At 37.8% G+C, this 26697-nt stretch overlaps 1 protein-coding gene and 1 long non-coding RNA gene across 9 annotated transcripts in view; one reads left to right on the top strand and one right to left on the bottom strand.

The window, feature by feature from the left end:
* Window positions 1-26697, bottom strand: part of qkia (QKI, KH domain containing, RNA binding a) — a 125824-nt gene that overhangs the window by 42660 nt on the left and 56467 nt on the right. The window contains exons 5-8 of one of the 8 annotated variants that reach the window (XM_058749164.1): window positions 21969-22056; window positions 19958-20356; window positions 17343-17417; window positions 11471-11658 (exon numbers count right to left, since the gene is read on the bottom strand). In XM_058749164.1, the coding sequence (XP_058605147.1) occupies window positions 11636-11658; window positions 17343-17417; window positions 19958-20356; window positions 21969-22056 (585 nt within the window). In that variant the 3' untranslated portion in view covers window positions 11471-11635. Of the gene's footprint in view, window positions 1-11470; window positions 11659-12774; window positions 16337-17342; window positions 17418-19957; window positions 20381-21968; window positions 22057-26697 lie in introns of those variants that run through there. The other 7 variants (XM_058749168.1, XM_058749161.1, XM_058749165.1 and 4 more) reach the window with 7 other exon arrangements.
* Window positions 3808-16106, top strand: LOC131523109 (uncharacterized). Its single transcript, XR_009266705.1, has 2 exons — window positions 3808-3861; window positions 4046-16106. It is a non-coding gene; the product is annotated as an uncharacterized LOC131523109 (long non-coding RNA).

Below are 26697 nucleotides of genomic sequence, written 5' to 3'. Positions count from 1 at the left end.
CAAGTTTCATGTTAAACAGTAAGATAAAAGCTATTTTAATTAGGGATGCACCGCTGTATCGGCCACCGATTTCTGAATAATTTAGAGCCATCGGCATATCGGAAATAGCATGAAAAGGGCCGATACCGATGGTTTACTAATTAACTGCATGGAGACAATGAGATGTCTGTTGCAAAATCCAACGGTTTTGTCTGGGCAGGATAATTAATACTTGCCAAAACAAAATAAAATCTGTTCAAAATATATGTGAAATGACTGCGCTCAGCTGTAAATCCATCATAGGTATGTCGCAATGGCAATTCACCATTATCTGTTAGTATGCATCTGTGAACGCAAAACCACAATAAAACAGGCCTACACACTAAATATATTTTGTTTCATTAACAGATTAATACGTAACATCACCCTTCACATAGGCTATATCAGTAATAATAATACGATGTGCGATTTGACATTACCGAGTAGTACATTGCAAAAATAAAAATAAAAACACACAGAGTGTACGCATACATTACGTAAAGAAGTTGAGTAGGTTAGACTAGTGCACAAGCGAGTGCGTTCTTTCACTGCATGATTCAGTATTGAAATGCATGAAGAACGATCAGAAAATTCAAGATATGGGGGCAGAAAATGTAGCCTATATATTTATATAATTTCATACAGTTAAACATATCACACGAAGATCGAGCGCGGGTTTTTTTTTTTGGTCCAAAAATCATCATGATTATGTGATTTTATAACAGTTCAAAGAAGTTAACATTAAGAGACTTACGTTTTAGACACCATATTGCCTATTTTTGCTCTATTTCACCAACAAAAATAACTCCAAACACAGCCACAGCACTGTTTGCGTCTCTGAGCAACATGACGGAGTTTCTTTCCTGAATAAATCAACCGTTTGAATGATTAATTCGGTTCAGTCGCAATGACTCACACATTAACAGTGACTTGATGCTACCTACTGGTGGTTTTAATTTCACATTTAAAGTATTCTTTTTATTTTTTTAATAATTTCAAATATCAGTATTCAACGTTTTATGTATCAAAACATTATTTATTCATTTGTAACGGCAGGTTATAGCATTCCATGTCCCTCAGAGCTGCATTAAACAGTGGGTAAATGTATCTATTCCATTTCAGATGCAGCTTCTGTGTTTCCTCTGCATTGCAAAGATGAATTTTGTTGATACTGATTTCATTTGTTGGTAACAGCCCAAATGTCTTATTATACTAATTGACTGAATAAATGTAAGAATTTGACTCAAAAGGTGATGCACACTTTTAGAAAAAAGGCTTTATAAAGGTAAAAATGCTCATAAAAGGTAAAAATCTATTTAAACTTGTTAAATTAAAATTAATTTCTATCACTGCTGTGAACTGACCACCACACAGAATATGAAAAATATCAAAAACTTTAGGAGTCAGCTGTCCACAGTAGTCCTTAATTAAGATATCAGCACAATAACACACTCAAAATATTGTCTAATTATGGCTATCGAAAAAAAATCCCAGAAAATATCAAGATATCTTTTTTATCTTTATTGCACACCCCTAGCAGGAACAGATATGTTCAAATACCGATTCTGCCTGGAGAGAACCAGTCGATTGTTTATTTATTTATTCGTTTTTAAGCCCTGCTTTATGCAACTGACCAATATCGGAATCGGCCAGTAGTTGTTTGTTAAAATCGGTATCGGTATTGGCCAAAAAAAAATATCCTTAGCAAATGTATTATGAACTAACAACGAGCAATGATATATTTGAGTGTCAACAACTAAGATTAATAAACAACAATTAAAAAATGCATGATATCTATTGCCTCATGTTAACAAATAAACTACTGTATACTTAGAAGCGTTACCATAACAAACTAGTTTAAATTATATTCATACAAAAATATGTTCTATTTCAAGATTTTCTTTTAAAATACACAACCTTTCGAATTTTTGGGGTCAGCAAGATATTTTTCAGCAAGACGTACCTTATGCTCACCCAGACTACATTCATTCAATCAAAAAATACAGTAAGAAAATGATTACAGTTTGAAATAACTTTCCTTTTTTAAATAGATTTTAAAATGTATTCTATTCCTGTGATGGAAAAGCTGAATTTTCATTAGCCATTACTCCTAAAAACTAACAGCTGCTAACAGAGTACTATTGTCCAGATAATTCAGAGATTAATCAGTGCTTTTAGGGGACGTTTACGTGATATTGATTGTACTAAAAATGAAAATATTTTTCCTTGGCGTTTTTGAAAAGCTTCATCTACATGCGTTCCTATAGATTGATCACATAATACACATGCGAATGACATCACCATTTTCACAAATCTGTGTTTTTGTAATGTACATGGAGGTGATAACATTATCATTTGCAAAAACTTGCTCTTTGAAACCCATTTCAAACGTTTGTGTTTTAAGGACCCTAAAATGGATCTAAAAATGTGTAAATTGACAGCCAAAATGCACGTTTTCAGTTTTTAGTTGAAAATGGTGTCGTGTAAATGCCCATTAGAGATGTGGCTGACACATTTGTTTGGAGTAAAATGTTTAGTCCAGCAGTGATTTCACGAAACGATTGGAGTCATCAGTACATTTGCATTTAAAGACATTAAAAACAGCAAAGGTTTGAGCAGTTCATTCTCTGAGTGACTACAACAACAACCCCTTTAGGTAACATTAACAGCATCTTTGTTTCCATAATGACAAATTGTTCTCACTTCTTCACACATAACAATTTTTGAGCAATTATGTCTTTCACTTTTTATCACTCCTGTCGGCTGCTTTGACATAGAGGGCTCAGCATTACAAAATGCAGTGTATGTTTCACTAACGCAACATATGTCGCAGCATTAAGCAGTCAGACTCTGTGTGAAGATGGAGGACTGAAGCAAATTACAAAAAAAAAGTAAAGAGAGAGGAAAATGCAGTTTGTGCTTTCGAGTTGCATTTCAACAGCGTGCGATGAGTTTTTATGGAAACGTGTGCTCGCGTGGCATGAAATAACATGGCATTTCAGCTTGACTGACGAATTTTATTAAGAGTCTTTATATCTGGGGCCTTAAGCTGCCCTGATCAGCATAATCCCTGTCCAAACAACAGATAATGAATCTGCCTCTGAAACAGCAGGCGGCTGCAGGAAAACCCACTGCTGATCTGCAGAAGATGAGCACAAATTATTGGATTTAAACCAGCAGGAGAATTTCTAATGGGTTTTTAGTAAGACTCCCAATGTTCATCAAAAGTGTCCTCTAGTTCGGGACAGACAGAGAGAAGCTTTTCATTCCACTGACACACAAAGATTAGATGCACTAATGCGAGTCATTTGCATGAATAGGCCAAACACAACCAGAAACTGACTTGAAATAGCATTGCGGTTTACGAGTGGCAGAGAAAAGACTAGTCTACATTAAAATGTCTCTCTAGGATTAGAAAACAATAGGGTGATACAACCAACTGCTAATTGTACCACTAAATGTGTCCAAGGACACATTTGATAGATGTCTCGTAACAATTTAATGTCTCTTATGATCACTTCTACATGAAATATGGTTATTTTCTCTCCTCAAATGCACAATCTGTCCTCTGTTATGCAGGGAAGCGTTCCCTGGTCTTTCTGGCTGACACACACAGCTCAATTCAAATCACTGCAGTCTGCTTTGGCCCAAACTGATCCAGTCAAACATGACACGGGCCATTGCAGCAACAGAGTAGAATGAATGAGGACAGCAGTTCATCTCTCTCTGCTGCCATGCTCTGGTGGATCGCTTTTGAGTTGGGAAATGAATGCTTTGTTGATGTAAAGAGAGAAAGAGAGGCTGTCTTTCTGTATTCCTAAGTCTCTAAAGCATCTGTGTGAGGTCTGTTAAAGTATTTCTTAAAAAGTCATGTTTTTAAATTTAATTTTGTAACTGAACTCACTCCCTTCGATGTACAAAGGCATTTTCTGTATCTGTGCTATGTGAACAGAACCGTACTGTACAACCTGTTGTCCGTGCCTCGTGAATGTTGCATGTTTTCATGTGTGGTTTCGTTAATTCACAGAGACGGAGGTATGAGCTGTGTGTCACCCGGAGGTTTTAGATCCAGTCGCTGTCTTCCACCGGAGCTACTCCAGTTTTTGTGCGTTCACGAGTTTGCGCCTTGATTGGACTCGACTAAACCAAAGAATGCTAACTCGCTGGTATCAGTTGTGAAAAGACTTTACAGCTTTATGGACGTCACCATCTTTTAATTTTACTTATTTTAATAGCGATCGCTATGGTCACGGGCGATTTTCACAATTATTTTCACGACTTCACGATTTATTCATTTATTTATCTATTTTAGATTGTTTTAGAAAACAAGAACAACATCGCCTTTAGTTGTTCCACAGTGAAAACACTATTTTTAAATGCTTATAAATGGTTAGAATATTATTTTGTTTCTGAACATTTTTCTTGAAATGCTAAAGCAGGCTAAAGCCAGTGGCAACACATCAGGTTTCTTTTAAATGTCATTCCCTTCAAATGGAAAATGTCAAATACTACAGTGCGGTAAAAAACACGTTTAAGTGTTCCATTTAAGACGACACTACCATACTGGAGTTCACCCAAGTGTATCTACCTTACTTTTAAAGTAAGAATGGGCACTTCCATTTTCAGCTTGAATGTGCAAGGCTTCGGTGACAGCTGCTTCCAATTATTTTAGCTGTAACGTTCAAAAAACAGTCAGTTGTGCTGCTTGTTATAGCGAAGTAGTACTTATTATAATTTTTTTAAATGTATTATCATAATCATAAACACACGGTACTAGCCTAGTTTTACAAAATTTACTGCATTTCTAGTTATTTACATGTACACTTTAATCAGGGCAGACGCCATATTGAATTTTCCCAGGATGAAATGAGAGAGATTTACAGTCTGTACAAAGCTCCTAGATAATGTTCACAACTCACAACATTCAAAACTAGAGTCTCTGTCTTTTGAAAAGTTGTTTCGTCAGCTGAACAGTTGTTAAACAGTGGCTACAATTCATTGAACACACTGTACTAACCCTCAGCCTCGTTTTCATTGCTGTCAAAAATTAAATTGCACTTCTCTGACTAAGTTTAACATATGCACTATGATAAGTACGCAAAGTTCAGGCTAATACAAAACAACTTAAGGACTGTCTGTGTGCATTCATGAGGGGAAAAGTTCACCAGTTCAGTACTGACTGTGCCTACAGTACCAAATTCTGGAAGGATATGATGTGTCTAGCAAACATCAGTCATTATTATCCTTGCAATTTTGTCAAATTAGATGTGTTAGGAGCTGAGTGCATGCATGTGTTTAATGATGTAGCTGACCATAACACAGCGAGCTCTCAGCTTGTCTTCTGACCATCAACTCTAGAATCAACTCCATTATTACTGCCATGCTGTGCTCCTGTCTGAGCACCTCATTTAACTGATTGATACGAGGATGCAGGCGAAGGCTATTCCACGCACAATAAAATGACCACGACCATTTTATCTCTGTATTTTGGCGTTTAAGTGAAGCTGTGAATGTGGAGGGCTGCAGAGTGACAGCTGCAACAGAAAGACAAACAGAGTCAGAGTCCTCGGGCTAAAATGACTCAATGCACCCGCTGCTTTTATACTGTTTCACAGAGCCATTAAAACCTGCAGGTCTACTGGAGCAGGACTCAAAGGGAGAGGAAAGATGGAAAGAGACAAAGACAGCAAGAAAAGAAAAGCGGGCCGGCAGGAAGAGTAGAGGAAGAAAGAGAGATAGAAAAAGCTGCCGCATCTGACAAGAACCGACATGTACAAGCCCCTCAGTGACTTCAGTGCTTGACTGGAATAACCCTTACCTTCAGCACACAGGCATGATAGGACTCTTACTCTCCCTCTCTGTACACACACACACACTGTGCCTTGGGCCGGACTGGGTCAAATTCTCGGATAGATTGTCTCTCCTGTAAATTCTGACTCAGTTTGTTGGAGGTAGACGGGGATTTCTCTGTGCGTTTCAAAAGGTCAAGTAGAAAACAAAACAAAGGCAGTAGTATTCATAGATGCTGCACTGTTGTTATGTAACAATGCAGCCAAATGGAGTAACCGAAAAACAAGTTCTGAACCCAAACAAATGGATGACATTAGAACAGTGTTATGGAATGTTCATATCATGACAGAATTTCACAATAGTTCTGACATGACGTGATCGATCTCCCCATAATTAAGGCCTGTTCATAAGGACGATCGATATAACAATAATTCTATTGTTGTCCATTCCAGTGGATTATAATCTTCTGTGTATTATAAGCATGCACTGCATTTGTTGTCAGCTGTTATAAATTTGTTAGCTCTTATAAAGCCACTGTCACACTATTCTACGGAAAGTACTATGGTCATAAGACATCACGCTTTGCACAATTCAACATATAATACATCCAAAATGTAAACAATCTTTTCATGTGAAATTCAATATGGCGTCTAATCTAAAATCTATTCTCCCAGGTGAAAAACAAGTGCACTTCCATAATGTACTTAAAGTGCTCTATTTTCGCGCACTAATTTTGTACTTAATATACTAAAAATGATCATTTAGTGCTTCTTAAGGTAAATTTAAGATCATCTAAGTGTACTCAACTGTGCTATTTTGAGACACCATGAATATGAACTAAAATGCACTTTTAACATACTATCTTTGTATTTATCACTGATGCTCCGGTTCCTTCTGGAGTATAGATTGTCATTAGGATTTCACAATGTCCTCTACAATCAAATTAAATTGTGATGTCACAAATTCCTCCTGAAATCAAATCAAGTGGGGAAAAATCCTTTATCTGTGTAATTATTTCCCAATCACTGTCTCAGTGCTTTCTTCATGAGGAGGATGTGAGGCATAAATTTGATGATTAACTGAATGGCTTTCGTGCTGTTTGCTTTGTGTAGGTCACGGCTCACCTGTGGAGAGTAGCATGTAATCTGGACCGAAGCGCTACAGTGATTCTGGCTGAGAAATAGATGTGCCTGTCACATCGAATTAAATTTTCGAAGAGCTGGTCTGGACCTTGATGAAAAGAGAGGCTTCTCTAGACCAGAAAACAGAAAGAGAGCGAGGGAGGTGGAGTAGTGTGAAAAAGAACGAGGGAGAGAGACAAGGTATGAAGGACAAACGCAAAGCAATATCAACAGGCTAAACAACAGCCTCACAGGTGTGAACCAGTCTGCCTTATAAATTCTATTAGTAGTGTTTTATCTGAGTCGACAGCACACTAAATGCAGGGACGGTCCCTCTGGAGTAATTGAGCGGATGAATGTCTTTGCTCAAGGGCACAGTGGTGATAGTGGATCTGTTTAACTCTCCAGTTCATAGGTCAGTGTCATCTTGGTTTAAAACTATGAGCTTGTGATTGTCAAGGCTTTTTCAAAACATTACACACTCTTAAAAAGAAAGGTTCCAAAAAAAAGGGCGTTTCATAGTGTTACAGTATTAACTGTTTTCACACTCTGTGGCGTCTTATTAAAAATATAATTCAACAAATATCCAAAAGGTAAAAAAAAAAAAAAAAGGATTAGGCAATCATATATATATATATATATATGTGACCCTGGACCACAAAACCAGTCTTAAGTCGCTGGGGTATATTTGTAGCAATAGCCAACAATACATTGTATGGGTCAAAATGATTGATTTTTCTTTTATGCCAAAAATCATTAGGATATTAAGTAAGATCATGTTCCATGAAGATATTTTGTAAATTTCCTACCATAAATATATAAAAACTTAATTTTTGATTAGTAATATGCATTATAAGAACTTCATTTGGACAAATTGAAAGGCTATTTTCTCAATATTTAGATTTTTTTTGCACCCTCAGATTTTCAAATCTCCGCCAAATATCGTCCTATCCTAATCCATACTAAATCATTGTCCTATTCAGACCATGCATCAATGGAAAGCTTATTTATTCAGCTTTCAGATGATGTATAAATCTCAATTTAAAAAAAAAAAAAAAAAAAAAATTGACCCTTATGACTGGTTTTGTGGTCCAGGGTCACGTATATAATGTTAAAGATTTTTAATGGAACTATTGATGCCAATAAAGAACCTTTATTTTTAAGAGTGAGTCAACATGCAATACCAGACTGCTACAAAAATGTAATGGTAAGATCGGGCAAACTTTTTTTGGTTTTGTAAAATGTTATCTCTATTTAAATCAGCATGTACCTGTGTTTTCTGCATGTCAAATCTAACACAGAGAGTCATTCGCGACTTCTGCACTGAATCGTGAATTATTTTTTGCTTATGTCGAATTCGCTTATGTCCAAGCCTATATGCTTCACTGTGTTAACACACTTATGTTAATAGTTAACAGGAAGATATATTCTTACAAAACAAATGTGTGATATTTTTGTGGCACAAATGTAAGGAGGAGACTAAATTTATTCTGAATACAAGTAGGTAAAAGCCCTAGTTTGACATTAAATAGACCAGCAGCATGATTTGATCAAGAGAAGCAACACTTTAAGTTATCAGTTGCAGTCTTTATTGATTATTCAAATGTACTTTAAAAACAGCTGTTTTGAAGATATTGGTCTTTCCAATATCAAGTATGCTTACATAGAAAATAGCTGCCTGGCATCTGGCAGTGTCACATTTTTAGGATGCTATTTTTTTTTTTTTTTCCAGCAGAGCGTGTCCTGTATGAACGGTCCATTTGAACATACATAAGACCTTGTCTGCCCTCTGGGAACATGTTTCTCTCTCCCGCGCTCTCTGTGCAGAAGAATCTTTGACAAGAGAGATTAATCTAAGATAGAGGAGCATAGAGTTTAATGTTTACACCCACCAAACAGATTAATTAGAGGAATAGTCAGGAAGCACACAGTCAGGGACAAAATGCTCATTTATCATGAAGTGAAATGATGGAGAGCAGGCGAGATGGAGAAAGAGAGAGGCGCAGATGTTAATGCACTGTCCGTCTGCTCTACAGAGAGGAAGTCAACGTCCCAGTGTTAATTGTAGCGAATCATATTACAGGCTTCTAATCCTCTGGAAATTAACACCATTCGGACACGGAAAAATAACATCTATTTCTGGACATTTGTAATTCACTTCTTCCTGTGTGAGAAAATTTGGCTTTGTACTTTAAAACGTTCCAGTTCTCATGTCAATCATTCACTCCTTCAAAAATTAAATGACTATGATCACACTCCAAATCTGCTGACTCTAATCCATCAGTGAAATATTATTATATTTCAGTATATTGTTTGACTAATATTACCAGTTCTGTCTGTACACAGGCTTATGGATAATATAAAGTCCTCTAATGAATCAAATGAATAAAGTCCATGTGTAAATTCACAGTTATTTTACCCCAGTATTGGTTATTAAATCAGCATGAAGTAGAATCAGGGCATGGAGCAAATTTATTAACCAAAAAAGAAAGAAAATATTAACAATGAATTTACATTTTCTTGTGTTCCACAAAAAACAAAAGTTATACAGGTTTGTCATACAGAAACAACAATGACAAAATTTTCATTTCTGGGTGAACTGTGCCTTTAAATTTGGCCCATGACCTACAGAGAAATATTGAAAACCAGAAATATCAGAACAGTGTTATTTTAGCATTATTTATACACTATTATATTATTTATTCATATTTTGAATGAGCTTTTATATAGCTTTTAATTCTCATTTTAATGTGCTTTTGTCAGTTATTAGTCCCCCTCAAAAAAATCTATTTAGCGCTAATATATATTCATATATATTCAAAATAAAATAATAAAATAAGTTGAAGGCAACATTTCAAATTTTTTAAAAGTTTTTTTTTTTTTTAAATTTGTCATTTAATATTTGTATGTTATTGTAGATTTAAATTAATTCATTTTTACTTATTATTGTCATTTTTTAATTTGAATTAATATTAACATTAACAACACTGTCAAAGGACTGATGCAACATTCACACAGGCAGACCAGTTTGAAATTCCAAGTTTATTCCAATTTGGAATCTGCCTAATAATGTGGTATATTTTTGATATTTTGACAATGAGTGATTCTGACAGACTTTGCATTAATGAGAATGCAAATAACAGCACAAGCAATAGTATGTTCTTTCTCTCAATAGACAAGATTTGGAACGGTAGAAAGTTCTTATACACCAGCTGGTCATTGAGACCTGAAGCACAAGACACTATTCATCAACCTCCACAAGATGCCAAAAACACATAGAACAGAGCATCTCTCTCTCCTTCATACAGAGAAATACACACACACACCACACACAGCTGTGTCCTGATGAATGCTCCTGATTTATTCTGCAGGAACTGGGATCATTTGTTACTTGCGACACCCCTCTTCTCTTCCTCGCTTTGATAAAGCTGCCAGCTGCTCCAGTTACAAACACTCTTTTGATCTCTCGACTTCTGCTGGCCAAAACTGACTTCCGCCTTCATACAAAACTCCAAAAATTCTTGGTGAGAGCAAGAGACACTAGGGGTGCCGGAACCAAGTCTAGGCATGAGGCGGTGGATTGAGAGATGTACTATACTTTGAGTAAGAAAGATAGTTTAAAATCCACTCTAAACTTGATCCATAGACTCCCTTTTTTAAGCATTTATGCACCGTTACAGTACGACAGATCGGTGGTAATTCTGTTACAGCTATTACATTCTCTAGGGAGATGTATTACATGAAGTTGATAAAACCAAACTGTGCGAAAACGTCTGACATTTTATCCGCATATCTACATATATATATATATATATATATAATAGATCATCTTTAGATTGCATTTCAGAGTCTCAATGGTCTCAATGAACACACTATTCATCAGTTTCTGGCCTACAGGTCAGACTTAACAGAATCTGCTTCATTTTACACCGGTAAACACAGACTTGATTCTTCATCTAAGTCAAAACTGTGACATTTAGACTCGCTGCCATTTCTTTAATTGAATGTAACTTACCTGAACACAAGGCCACGGATGCAAACCGCAGAGAGTTTGAGCTGATGTCCTCAGTGAAAAATGGTCTAAAAACAATCTCTTCTTACAGCAATCAAACAGCAGCATACAGAAAGCACTGCCCTTTATTGCACACATTACAAAGCTCCTTTTAAATCATTTATTTTTGCCATGAATAACAGGTTCTCTTCACACAACTTTTTCCAACTCCATACACAAAAAGTATATGAAGGCATTTCAAATAAATTCATATTTGTATAGAAAAAAAAAAAAAAATTATATATATATATATATATATATCTATATCTATCTATATATCTATATATCTCAACTTAGTCTTTGCACAAACCTGTTTTGTGGGACATTTCAGCAACAAGGTCTCTTTAAAAGCAAAAGAAAACACTCTTGCTCTTAAGCTTTTTATTTGAGAAACGCTACAGCTCTCCACACAGAAACTACTGGACCAAATGCTTTTATAAACCACAAACAAATCAATGAATTATCAAAATAATTATTTAATGACTTGAATGCTGGTGATTGTGACCTGTGAGGAAACATTCCCTGAGGACATTTTTGCTTGTGAAACCTTCCCTTTATTAATATAATATTAAGGCTTTGTTCATCGCTCTTCAAAATGAAGATGAATACAACTTCAGTCAGTCAACATATAATGCATGTTTTCCATTCTGAAGCTTCACTCAGTGGGATAAAGGTGGTCTAAAAAAAAAAAAAAAAAACACTTTATTTGTGCAGTTGCAATGCATTTCAAATTAGTCAAAAATTTAGGATTAGGACCAAAAAAAAACATTAATACATTGTGCTTGGGTAGTTTACAAAACATTTCCCCACAGAAAATATTGAATAAATAAAAAGAAAAACAAATTTCACTTATCCTAAATATCTCATACAGTGAGGACACTGACTTTAGTCTCCAAGGCAACAACACCCAAGCAGTTCCTACAAGGGCAGACTAGTTTGTTAGTACTTTCGTTCACGTAAATGCTCTGAAAGCAAACAGCCAGCAGCCCTTGCAGACACCTCATCTCACCGCCACCTCTGCAGGTCAAACGACCTTCAAAAACTCCACATGACCCGTTACATATGAAGTCTGATGGTGCAGAGCTGAGATCAGAGGCACTAGACAATTTTGGGCAGGATGGACATTCATTTGCACTGAGTCAGGCTAAAACAAAATACCTTCAATGGCGGCAGTAAATGCATCGATTCCTGAGGCTCAACAGGACAAAAAGAAAGAGTACTGTTTAGAGCCTATTCAAGGACAAAAAGATCCCAAATTGGACTAAATATTTCCAGTTATTGAGTTTTGTAACAGAAAAAGTTGTGCTTTGACTCTACAGAGATCTAACTCAGAATTACATCCAGTTTTAAAGAAAGCAGCGGTTTTTCCAAAGAAAACAAAAAGGAAACACCAGTAGCACCATTAAACTGCGTGAACAGTGAGGCAGACAAGGCATGGCAGCACACGCTTGGGAAGATTTCTACAGCGACAAAGATGAAAGTGCAGGAGCGGAGTGAAGGACGGACTGCCTCGTGCACATTTACCTGTTAGACTGCGTGGAAGTGTGTGTGCGTGCGTGTGTGTGTGAGAGAGAGAGAGAGAGAGAGAGAGAGAGTGAACTGTAAATGTGTATGGACCTCTGACAAATGCATCTGTTTGAATGTGTGTGTGTGTGTGTGTGTGTGTGTGTGAGAAACTGTGAGGGTGTTCACACACCAGATTTAATCGTGTTAGTCCGTGAACCAGACCAAGGTAGTAATTTATTAAACTGGTTAAAAAAAGAACACAACACAAAATAATATCAGCAAAGTTAGTAAAATTCTTACTAAGAATGTTTATTAAAATAAATGCCAAGGAGGTTAATAAGAAAAAAAATAACAGCATACACCATAAAAACTAAATGCAAGCATGTAAAAATACCTATGACAAGAGGAACTAATAAGTCGCTAATGAGTTAAACAAGCTAAAGGATCAGCAAGAAAACAAAATAACTGTAGGAAAAGGCAACGCTCCCAATGAGAGACAGATTTGAGTAAAGAGTGGGCTGAGAAGGAGGGCAGAGGAGGAGAGAGGACATGGAGAGAGAAAAAAAAAAAAAAAAGGTGTAGTGGGTTTCATCACAAAAGGAGATCAGAAAATAATGACTTGTACATAGAAAATGAAGTTAGAAAAATACATTAGAAACCTGTAACAATGGCTGTAATTTACATTATTACACATGTAGTAGGCAGGCAGAAGAGAACACGAGTTTTCTCCATACACCTGATAGACTAAACCCAACTCCAAAACATTAACAGCATGTAGTAACATGGCAGAGGGGATTCCTTTAATACTGTCCATCTCTCTGTAGTCGTCTTTGCTCCACTCTAATATTGCATTTCATTATTTCAATGTGTTTAAAAACATGTATTTAACACTGAGAAGTGAGGAAAAAAAAAAAAGACATTGACCTTTTGTGTAACACAAGTGAAGAACAAGACTACATTAGAGACTGCCAGGGTTACAGGACACAAAGTTGAATGTAATCTTACTGAATGTGATGAACACCTCCGGTTGTTTCAACGATTGAAAACTGTGATTTGATACCGTGGCTCTTCTGTGACTGTTCGGGTTTGGCACTAATGAATATCCCAGTGACCTTCCTCTCGGTAATACTTTGAGTAAATGCTATATTTTCCCTCTCCAAGCATTATTTGCTCTTTTCAGATCAGTGCACTGTAAAGCTACATCTATCCTTTGTGAAACACCAAAAAGGCTGAATACTTTCCCCCTCTTCCCTTCTTTCCTCCGGTCTTTTAAAACAAAAACAAAAAGCAAAAACACTTCCTTGGCATAAAATGAAGTATGTTTTGGCAAATATGATTGAAAGCTTCCAGTTTGCAAATCTTGAAACAAGAGGAGGTTTCAGGAAAAGTCCAATTCATTGAGAAATCTCCCTTCTAAAACACCTGGCAGACTTCCACATCATGATTGGCAGTTGGTCTTGACAAAAATCACAGTAACCAAATACACAGACAGCATTGCCGATTTTGTCCTCATAATATAAGAATAACAATGCAATAAAACAGAGAAATAAACACTTTGTTCAAATGGGGATTAAAGGAAAAAACAACAAAAGACTTCAACTTAATTTTGGGAAGACGAATCATGGCACATAGTTAGCTGGTCAAATGACTGCTATTCCTTTGCATAGAATAGATTCAGTGGCACAACACTGCAACAGCCTCGTGGTTTAACTCTTGGGGTGCTTCCTTTTCACAAGCCCTCCCTCGCTCTGCGCTATCCTTGTTGGTGCTGGATATTATTGAACAGAATGTAACACTCGGAAAAGAAACGACCATCAGTAAGGCACTTATATCTCTAACTGTACTCTTCTCCTCTCACGTCATGCAATTCCTCCAACAGGTTTGACTATATTGGTCTGTTTTTTCCCCTGGCCAATAGTATCCAAAGTCACGCAACCTTTCGCTGTACTATTCTACAAATGTTTTTATATTTATTTTTTTGTATTATGTTTCATATTTTGTAACTGCAAGTTAAGTATAAAAAGCTAAAATTGCCAAAAAAATATATTTCTTCTCCAGCACCCTGTAAAAGTATCTAATTTTGATCTTTCTGTATTTTAATATGCAATGACATATCTACATTTGTATACATTTTGTATATATATATATATCATGTATGTATAAAGCAATTCGAACAGGCAGACATGGCTTTCACATCCTATGTTTACTCGAGAGGGTGTATAGAAATGAGAGTGGGCTCAGTAGCTGGGGATGTGCAGGACACATTGTGGATGGGCTATTTGAAACTATTCGAAAATCACTCTCAGTCGCTTCCCACTCGTGAATTTCAATTCATGAAGGCAAGAACACCTGCATTTAGTTTCAGCTCAATTGAATTAATTTTGGAAGGTGGGACGGGGGAGAAATTCAAAAAGAATAACATTTAAATTTTTTTTGGATAAATCAACAGAAACCAAAATAAAACGTGTACATACAGCAGAGAGGTTAAACGCTCCCCCGTTCTATCTACCTCATTCATCTTCCTTAGTGTTCATTGCTTTTGTACATCCTCAAGTAAATTAGCGTCTTGTGGGACAATTCATCACCATTTCATCCATCTTTTGATTTGCTATTATAACAGATACAGGCATGACATCAAACCTTTTCAAACTCTAGACTAAAATGACAGAACCCTTGGCGGTTAGATACATACTCATATATGAAATTCATTAAATGGAAACCCTTTGGCTAAATGCGCACACAATATTTTTTTTTTTTTTTTTTGTCATCTATCTCACAGCTCATTCAAAGAAAGATTTGTAGAAAGTTCAGGCACTGTATGTGGGGAGGGGTTGAGAGTATTTGGGATGGCATAGTTCAGTAAACTGATTCCGGTTCATATCCCAGCTATCCAACCCTGAATATCCTAGATTTGAAGACTCCAAAAACACTTCACCCCAAACAACTCTTGCCCTGCCTGACTCTGCCTACTGCCCCCTACTGAGCTGGCACATATACTGCAATGAGCAGCACGTATAAACCTGCAAGTATTGCCAAACGCTAATAAGATACATGGAAACATAAGAAACAAAATAGGGAGAAGTAACAGAACAAAGAAATCAAAACAAGCTTTTTGCAGTCTGTCATTGTCATAGCCATGCTCTAAGTCAGCTGGACAGGCACACCCAGAATGTGTCAGCACAGTAAAACTCATCAACTGAAAAACACAGGATTACATCAGAGAAGGACAGGAAATACACAAGTTGGTGTGAGTGCAGATTTCTTTCCTTCTTTTTCTTTTGCTGATTATTCATGGTGACAGTTTAAATGGGTGGGGTAGCGTATATAAATGATCTGGATGCCCTGTTTAGCGTTATATCTGATAAAACTAGGGTCACCAAGTTGTATTTTTTCTTTTTTCTCAATTATTATTATTATTATTATTTTTTAAATTGGAGTTTTGAGAGTATAAATGCATTTAAGGGCTGAATTAGCAGAAGACGCTTGTTTATTGCTTTTAAACTTCAGTGCAGATTTTCGGGCAACGCAACATCACTGTTAACATCCACCCAGTCATTTGAGATTTTAAAAGAAAAAGAAAGAAATAATATTAAAAAAAAAAAAAAAAAAAGATAACAAAATAGAGTATCATCGTTGTTATCGCTACACAACGTGTGTTGGTATGGAGGGTTGTTGTGTTTTATGTTGGTTTATGTTAGGATCACTGCTCGGACAGGTGCCTCTCTCTCTGCGTCCACCAGGCTAGCAAAAGGCAATTACCAGTTAATCTGATCAGCAGGCAGGCTTGGGCGGCTCATCATTGGGTGAAGAGTTCAGAGTTCAGAGGTCATTTGTTAGTTGCCGGTGGCGGCTAGGTGGTTAGGAACAAAAACGAAAACAACAAAAAGGAAAAAAAAAAAAAGTAGAAAAGATATTAGTTAGCAAGAAGAGACCGGAATGACATCATTTTAACAGCAAAATGAATGCAATCTTTGTTTAACCCCCTAATTCCATGGCCAAGAGACAAACACAGGCTAAACCTGGTTATGATCATGACTCTAACGTCATGATCAGTTCAATCAGAACGTTATCACATGTAATTAAAAGCGCTACAATGCCCCATGTTCCCACAAACAAAAGCAGAGAGGTATCACATAGACAAACGAGAAAAACACATACAAACAAAAACTAGTAACATTTTAGTGTCTTGAGTCGAAATGCGTGTTACGAACAGTGTAATTAGTTGTGAGGGGGAATCAGAGAGCTAGTGCTACGTTACGCAAATAAACAGATAAAGGTCGCGAAATATCGCTTTGGATTTTTTCTTTATTTTTCAGTGAACGTATACACAGGATTCAAAAATACATCTGCTATAAAAATAGTACCTTCAGTAAAACGAAAATATAACTGGGTGTAAAGTACATTTTTACATTTAAAGAGTTGAACAAACTAAATCTGATGAGCTTAACCTGAGATTTAAAATATATATGTATACGTGTATACACATATATGTTGAGGTAATAACTTAAGCGCTTAGCCAATGGCTGGCAATGGAAGCTTATTCCAGTCCCTTTGTATTTCAAAATTGATTTAAACAAATCTAAAGCAAAACAACAACAACAACAAAAAAAAAACACAATCTTTTTTGGATCTAAACGTAGATTAAGAAATGTACTGATATATAAAGCTATGAAACAAATGGCATTTAATTCAGTTACAGTCATAAACTTCCGCAAACCTGAGTGTTTCCAGAGGCATTTCATGTAAACACATTTCCACAGTAAAGATACGCAATGTATAAACATGTATGATCCCCCGTTCAGAGGTAAAGAAACAAAGAATTTCAGAAAAGGGTAGAAGTATCTTATCTAACTAACCTCTGTCTGTGGTCACTATCCTTTGGTAAGGATGGACCCGTGAATCATGTCTCCGCACTTTAGTAGCCATTGCACCTAGATTACAACAGGTCCATAAGGTTAGACATGGTTCAGCCCAGGAAACAAAACATACATGTAAAGCCTGTGGACCACAGCTAGACCACATATTGCTGCAGCAGAACTCTAGAAACCATAGAAATACAGAACACATATGATTTTGACCTTTTATGTTAGAGATCCATTCAAAATGAATCTCAATTTGAACTGGTTAGATGTGAAACAGGCTTTACATGAAATCTCATCTATATTCAAATGTATGCATGTGTTTCTACATATAATACATTCACAATATCAACACATTGAGTAGAAATTCATAAAAAGAGTAATAAATGCATACAAAAAAAACTGAATATTATAAATGTATAACTTACAACTTAAAATTACATAGTAATTGCTTTGACTTCTAAAATAGTTTGAGACGGGCTGGCAAGGAATCGTGTTCGAAAAAAAAAAAAAAACAAAGGTGTGTTTTAGGGAAAAAAATAATTACTACATGTCATTTAATAGCAAATGGTAATCAAGTTTTGACACCCTGTGATTACTGTATGACAGCACCTGGCTTGTGCTAGCTAAATTTCAGCAAATCGGCGAAATTACAAACGTTCTCTGCTCACAAGAATTCATAAGTGAAATAAGTAAAAAACTAGAATAGACTGCAAATTCTAAGCATGTTGATGATAAAATTAATTAATTTACAATACCTCCTTGGCCAATCTCAAAGGTAACGCACAGAACAAATCGATTGAAATAACTCTTGATAGCAGACTAGTAATTGGTTCCATTGCGAAGGTCCATTCAACACCAAGAGCGAAATTTCTCTTTAAATTGTAAAAAAGTGAAAATGCATGAATTTTTCTTTTCTTTTGCCCTACATGTTGATTGCTCTTTTTGCTTTAAAGTAAGAATTTTGTATAAACAAAATTGATGTAACATTACAGTATGTGAATCGCCAGTGTGATATTTTGTTTCGCTCTTGGTATACACAGAACTTGAGACAGATTGGTGAAAGAAGCCATATTTCAGTCTCCCAATCAACCAAAGGTTTCAAACTATACAAAATACAGTACAAAAACTAATACAAAATATTAACTGACATTTAAAAAAAAAAAAAGTGATTTTAAATATTGAAAATATTGAAAGCAAGTCTTGATAAAACTTTGTAGGTGCGGCACATTTTTTGGGAAGGGGAAAATCCGTGTAATCGATTTAAGCACAAATATGTGCAATATCAGATAACTGCAACAGAAATTTATTTCTGGTAGCAGAACCAAATTATTTAACAAACACCTGAGAAGTTGGGGCTGTTTTACACCTTGAGAATGAACGGCATTCCAATTCTGCATGACTCTGCAGAGCTCCATGTGGGCCTGCCAAGGTGTGACGACTGTACCAAATCACAATGACATCACAGAATAGTTGCTAAGCATGAATGTTTTTACTCTCCTCAAGAGAAATTCTGGAAGTGCTAATAGTTCCCTCTAACTGTGTGTGTATACGCCCACATGCTATACTGCAACAGCAGATGTCCAACAAATCACTTCTGATTGCACAGAAGCCCAGCGAGCGAAAGGGAGAGAGTGAGAGAGAACATGGTCTGGACTGGGGGTGGTTTGATGTTGGATCGATACTGTAAGTAAATAAAAGGCTGCTAAGCTAGCGAGTGTTTAAGTTTGAAAGTGGAAACGCGGCACTGTCAGAACAGCAGAAGACCCAAACGTGCCAACTATACAGCATCCAATGAACTGAACTCAGAAATCCCTCCATCAAATCAAAGACAAGCACTAACCAAAGCCATTTAAGCGCAATATTCGGCTTCTGGCACACATGACCCTATCATGCTATTAATCACCATCTCCATTTAAAATGACTGATTCCTAATGTTTACATTGCTTTGATGCAAAGCGTTGAGTCTGTAAAAGAGGTTGTGAAGTCGTGATTATTATCTATCTTATTTGCAAGTGTTTGCAGAAGCCACTCACTAGGCAGGGGAGTATGGGTAATTCTCTCTGAATAGGGTCGAGCGCTCAAGTTCACAAGGGTAAAATAAGACAATTGGATACAGTGAGAATAGTGGAAGAATTTAATGAACATCCCCAATGGGACTCTGGGCTCTTTCTCTCTCTCTGCCGCTCAGCACTGGTACCAAGGCCTGCTACAGCAGGGAAGAGAGAAATGATTTCAAAAGCCAGGAGAAATCCGAGGGGATCCACCAGTAGCCTGCCTGACAAAGCTTCCGGCAAGAGAGAGAGAGAGAGAGAGAGAGAGAGAGAGAGAGAGAGACGAAAAAAAGAAAAGAAAAAAATTGGTGTGTGCAAGCAAGCATGTCGCTACTGTCTGCGAGAGCGAGTGTGTGTCCCGAGAAAAGATTTCTTACGCAGCAAAAAAAAAAAAAAAAAAAAAAAAATTTTAGAAAGATGAATATACCTCATTTAAGACACCGATAAGTGGTCCCTTTCCCAGCCCGTCTCGGTGGCAAATGTTTTGTCTATGTAGCTAAGTCTTTAATCTCCTGGGTTACTCAGCCCGCTAGCATGAGCTAGTCATTACATATTTACCTTTCAGCGAGTCCTGAATTGGGCCGAATGAGGACCCATCCAATATGCCCCCGTAAAACACCCCGGGATAACCCTCTTGCGGGGCACCGAAGGGTGAAGTGCCAAGCCCCCACGCCCGCTTACCTAGGACTCCGCTGTGCTCGATGGGATATTCCAGCAGAGACGTGGGCGCCAAGGCATAAGGGTAGTCGTAGGGCGTGGTGTAGATAATGCCCGCGTCGGGCGTCGGGGGCACCAGGGTAGGGGTGCCGTTGGGTAGCACAGTGGCCATCTGAGTGGGCCGAATGATGTTCATGATGGGGGTCCCTGCCGGAGTGGGGGGCCTGAGGGCGGACGGGGGGAGGACCTGACCCGCAGGGGCCGCGATCAGACGCTGGCCTTGAGCAGCTGCTGCCGCTGCTGCAAGAGAGAACGCAAGGGTGGCTGCCGTAAACAGAAGAGTGAAAGACAGAAAGAGCAAAAGAGAGAGAACAAGAGACAGAGAGAGAGAAGTAATGGGAGAGATAGAGCGATAGGAGAGGTTGGGTGTGTGAATGTGTATAAAATTTTCAGAGCAGAAAGGGGAAAAACAGAAATGGACAGAAGGCACAAAAACAGATGTGTGAAAAGCACAGGCAGGGAAAGGAAAACAGAAGTACACGAAAAGAGGGAAAAAGAGGGTGGGGGGAAAAATAAAGGAAAATTAGTCCATGCAATGATCAATGAATCACAAAAAAAATTACATTCTAAAGCAAACTAAAACCCCACAACCAAAATCATTACAAAAATTAAATCAAAACTAAAACACAAGGAGGAACTGATGATTGATCATACCAGGGCAAACTGATCATCAAAACAGAGGCACTAATACACAACACAGAGTCACTGATTTAAAGCAGCACATCTAAACCCAATGTCCTGCGGCATGTAGAGGAAACAGCACTTCAGTTTGTGTGCTAAAAAATGCTGATGTTATTTCTTACAGTTGTAACTCTGAAGTGCACTTTCTAGAATTGATTCCACTAACTTGCCATTAGCTTTCCCACATGAATCAAAACCTCTACATGCCATTGGGACATTTAGTGCCGATGTGGAGAGGAAATACCCACAACAAGGCTGAAAATTAAAATGCTTGTGAACATTCTGCACTGAAGTCAAACAGATGTATTTCTGCCCCTGTCATATATACCCAAATATGCATGCACACATTCATATATCCATACAATCATATATACAGGCATGCAAATATTACTTTACAGAGCAGTATGAAAACCCAAAACCCTTTATGTCAATGTGGAAATGCATTGCAGTAATGAATATGTATGACATGGGTGGAATCGTATGCAAATATCTTTGAGCAATAATACAAGTTTATGACCTAAAGACAACCTAAAACACACAATCATGCAGCAAAATGATCCTGTATGGCACACCAAGATTACACAAGCTGTGATTGCAATTGGAACAGCTTTGAAAGGAAGTGGGGGAGAGAAAGAGGGAGAAGGAGAAAGAGAGAGAGGGAGGAATAAAGAGAGACAGAAATACTAGACTGTGGGCAGATGATTAGATGTTTTCATGAGGAGTGTGCCGCGAACAGGGTTCTTTCTTGAATTAAAACGAGAATCTAGTGTCTGATGAACTCTCGTGCGCAGTGTTTATTTAATTGTTCATTTATAGTCAGAATAAGTCAGCACAGAAAACAACATATGTCACTGTATGTGTACATGTGTGCATTTACATGTGGATTAAGGATGGATACAAGAGATGGATTATGGCTGGTTGTGATTTGATATTGTATGTGTAAGCTCTGTGCCCTAACAAATATGGGTGTGATTTTGTGTGTGTAAGCATTTAAACAAATCTCTTTAGTCACTGTGCAACACAATCACAGCTGAACTCACATTATTCCCTAATAGTTAGCTTTATGACTGCCTTGTGGGTGTGCTGATGTTCAAGTCTATTTATTCTGGAGTGTGTGTCTATATAAAGTTCCTGAGTGTCTAGCTGTCGAAGTGTGAATGTGTCTCCTTACGTGTTTTGATGTTGGTGTCTCTGTATGTTCCGTTCAGAATGGCCAGCTCCATAAGCTGCATCTTCTTTAGATTATCTTCTCCTTCTGCCTACAAAGAGAAAAAGACCAAGGGGAACCTCATTACGCTCACAACCAAATCACCAATCAGTATTCGTGTAGAAAAGGGGGACGATCTGATTTCAATAATAAAATAGCGGTGAATAGCAAAGTAAAAAAAAAGTATAAGATTCATAAAAAAAATCAAGTAAAACTAGAAGAAAAAAAGATAAATCTCATTAAATGTAATTCTATAAAATGGGCCATATCCAAAATGTCTATAAATATAATGAAAATTATTTAAATGAATAAACACACACAAAGTGCTGGAGTAGAACATATGAACAAATATTTACTCTTAGCAGGAACTAGAAGTCTAGTGCTTCTAGACCCAGAGACACACAGAGAAAGATGCACACTTTCAATTACTAAGAAAGAGTAAACCAAACATGAGATCTCTTAACGCAGAGCAACTAAAACTAAAAAAAAATAAAAATAAAAAGCGCAAAGAGACTTGTATTTCCAACTACAGAGAGGAGGAGAGGGGAGAAAGATAGAGGGAGTAGAAACCAGCTCAATTCAGATTTACACATCAAGCAACAGACACACTGGAGGGCTGGGACACCTTTAACTTTTCATGGTGTTTCAGAGTTTCCTTAGGAGAGCACACATCAAAGGACAAACTACTTTGACAGACACCATATTTGAGTGGTATTGTGAGAGTTGCCCTTAAGGGACTTTGACTGCAGAAATAACACAGTTCTAGATTAGTACAACTCTACACATACACATGACTCAAAGCTAAGAGAAACCCTGAGTAATTTCCTCAATCAGAAAAACTAAAAAAAAAAAAAAACTAAAAAACAACTGCACTGAAGCTACGGATGCCTCCGCATAAATGACTCACCCATTCCTGAGCACTTCAGTAATTCAATACAGATGCAAAAACATTCTCTTCTAGAAAGCGAAGCTTTTGTTTGAACCCTTTACATCCGGGAGCTTGTGGAGAGCCAATGAAGATTTGATCTATGAGCATGTTACAATAACACCACTCATGTGAAGACAGAACAAAAGAAAACAGGCTCAGGCTAATCGAATGCAGTGTGGAGAGAGGAAAACACTCTTCATTTGTCCATTTAACTTCTTCCGAGCCTGACAGGTGAAAAACAGTCTTCAGCACTGTCCTTCATTTTCTGAGACCAACTCAGATTCTCACCAGCCCCCGATACACAGTGAAAACTGAACAAAGTTTCCAATGACTGAGCAGCACATCATTCCTCTGCCTTTCAAATGATGTCTATTCACTCTTATTCTGTCCAGCCGATCTCAGTTTTGGCATAGCCGCTCTAATACTGTCTAAAGTGACAAGGAGTTGACCACTTGACAAGAGCAAAGATCTGCTCAAGGGTTTCCTGCTCAAGCATTTCACTGGCCACTTTGATATGTTAAGCTCCAAAAAAAGGTGAGAGTGATTCACAAAATAGTCTGTGAAGGTAGAAATTCGTGTCATTCATTTACCCTCATCATTTTAGAATCGTATGACTGACTTGACACATAAAACGTAAGATAATAGGAGATATCTTGGCTACTCTTTTCCATTTAATCTAAACAGGGGCTGTTGAGCTCCAAAAAGCACAAAAAACACCTAAAGGTCACCATGAAATCAAAACTGATTTCATGTACATAAAAACAAACACACACACACACACACACACACACACACACATATACACATACATATATATATACACACATACATATACATACACACATACATATACATACACATGTATATACACACAAAAGAAAAGAGATTAAAAGAATGTCATATGCACAGAGTACAATATGACAGTGAACTGATTCATATCAGAGCTTTAGAAAAGTTACTTTTTAGATGGAGTTAACACTATTTGTCGTTACTACATTTGATTAGAAACAGAAAAAGTAGGAAAGGAAAAGCCAAAGAGAACGTAATCACCACATCCATCGTTATATAAGCCATTATAATGGAAAAAACAAAACCATTATCCATAATAACTCGTAGCAAAAACAAAAGCATCAACTCCTTGTATTAGAGCAGATTTGAATAGAGGGTCAGTGCAAGGAAGGAAATCAAGGTTTGGGGCAGTCGGGCCGATTGATTCCAGTAAGAGGGGTGAGGCAGAGGATAAACGACTCGAAAAAGCCCCAAAACACCATAAACTATCACACTCTCATTTCTGCTGAGCAGGACTTTGTGTGGTTGGCACAGCTCTAAATCCAAATAACAACATCTCAGTGCCGGCCATGAAAGCAGATGGAGTCGATTTTCTCTCGCCCCACAAACGAAGACTTTGTTTCTGGCTTATTCTGCAGGGTATTTAATGAGGCTGCAGTGCCTCTGGTCACTAAGAGTAATTCCCCACAGGCCTGCAATGACACTGGGGTTAGTGGAGCACAGACTTCCTTTGAGGGCCGATGACGCTGCTCCTCAGAGTCACCGTATAAACTGGACATTTCTGTTTGAGGTCAGGCCATTTTTTTTTTTCCTCTTTCTTTTTTATAACACCCTCTTTCTTTGCTTCTTCCTCCTGGGCTAGAGGCATTCTCAGGATGTTTGTAAAAAATGCAGAGATTATTCCTGGGCGAGAGAGGGAGGAAGGAAATAAAGGAAGTGCAGCGTTTCCAGAGAGCTGTGTGTCATCAGACGGGGGGAGGCTCAGGGGAGACGTCCCTCTGATTTAAGCAACAAAAGCTGACACAGAGAACGTTTCCACACACACTCTGGGTGTGAGACATCAGGGAAGGCCGCTCAATAATCCTGCTCTATCCACAGGAATCAGATTCAATCAATGGGGTCTATTTGTAAGGGCAGCGGAGTGAAGCGGCTCTCATTGGCCGTGGGGGAGGACAGGGGACGCTAGACTGTGACAGCAGAGCTTGTGAGCACATCAATTTTGTTACACGCACACAAGTACAGAATTTCCTCTCCATAATAAAACGTTTACAGCCATTTCCAAATCCATTTCCTTTTCAGTGCAGATCTGTGGGATGGCTGGTGTTCACCAGCACGTGCTTATTTCCAGCAGAGAAACTTACATGCTTTTACCTCAAGACATTGGAGAGAAATATTACATACACAATTTTTTTTTTTTTAATGAGAGTTTACATCCAAGTTCAAATTTTAAGAATGTTGAGACAGGAAAAGAAGAGAAAGTTCTATTTGACATTATACATTTTCAGGACTTAATACGGTTAACTTTGTCACTTCCAGCTCTTCCTAAGTTCCCTTTACTGCACAGACATCCTTCAACTCCACCCTCGCCACCAAACCACCCACAATCTACATGATTCAGAACCCTGACTGCATTGCTACAGCTTTAGTATGAACTTCAGCAGTCACCTAGCCAGCGAAGACAGATTACGGCACATGACAAGCAGTTACACCACCCTTCTCCTGTCAGCTGAGTAGAGGTAAAGCCCTGTAAACGCTCCGACAGCTGGCTTGAGTGGAACTAAACCTAAGCTTGAGAAATTTTCAGAGTAAAATTCCCTATCATTTCTTTCATTCAGTTAGTTGACAGAACAGGTGGTGTATTTTTTGGTGTGAAGCACAGATATGTCCCTGGTTTGTGATAGTAATTCAATGGACTTCAGTGGTAACCTTCACTGAAAAGTAGCCTGCAAGCAGAGCCATCAATATCCTCAATGTATCATCAGCGACAAGAAATATTTAATAAAAGATGCATTACAGTATTTTAACTAAGTCAATAATACCTTATTTGAAAATTTCACACACCATAAAAAGGTCATGAACATGGATTCACATATAGTAATGGATGGCGTTTAAAATGAGGGTATAAAACACATCTATAGCAAGTATTCTCACAGTACTCCTCATTTCAATACATCTAGCAGTTATGTCTCTGGGCTGAAAATGCAAAATGTTGCAGGTTTGATCTCGGAGCAGTTTTCCCCTTGGGTAAGATGTACAATGTGTCATGTACATCGCTCCGGATAAAAAGGTCTGCAAAATGACAACTGTAAAATATGTAGGCCAGGTCTGAGCCTGATAGCTGTATTTAAAATGTCGCACAGATGCTTACATGCACTGGACAAAGGCATCCATACAGGATTACGCTGGATTTCGCCAGAGCAGGATGTGAGGACAGAGATCAGAGTGAGCGAACAAACAAAATAAAGCACAACAGAAGACAAGGAGGGAGGGGTGAAAAAAAAACAGAGGGAACATTAATGTGATCCATGATTTCCACTGGTGCAACACATTGTAAAACCTTCAGTTGACTCGCACTCCTCTCTCTCGCTTTCTAATTTCCCCTCCCCTCTTCCTCTTTCTCTCTCGCTGCCAGACGATGTTTTGTTCTGCTCCTATGATCCTTTAATGCCACCCAATCGAGCCGAGAATATCTTGAAAGGATTTGGGAAGGCTGATCTGGAGGTTTAAATACTGCCGGATTTGCATCAGATTCCGAGATTTGAGAGTCAAAGCTGATCCGCGTGCTCCCTGTGCCGCCTGGGCTGTAAGATCTGGACTGTGACCCAACCTCGCCCGCTTTACAACCCCCTTAACCTTGTGTTTGGTGTCGGGAGGAATGAATCAGCTGAAGAAAAAAGGCCTGAATAAATAAATCTGAAAATCCCAATAAAAGCAGCACTCTTATGACTGGCCCTTGAACATGCAGTGGGGATTGAT

This window comes from Onychostoma macrolepis, chromosome 17, assembly GCF_012432095.1.
Source record: "Onychostoma macrolepis isolate SWU-2019 chromosome 17, ASM1243209v1, whole genome shotgun sequence".
Lineage (NCBI taxonomy): Eukaryota > Metazoa > Chordata > Actinopteri > Cypriniformes > Cyprinidae > Onychostoma > Onychostoma macrolepis.
Note: the sequence above shows the minus strand (reverse complement) of the source record. Positions and strands in the feature narration are given on the sequence as shown.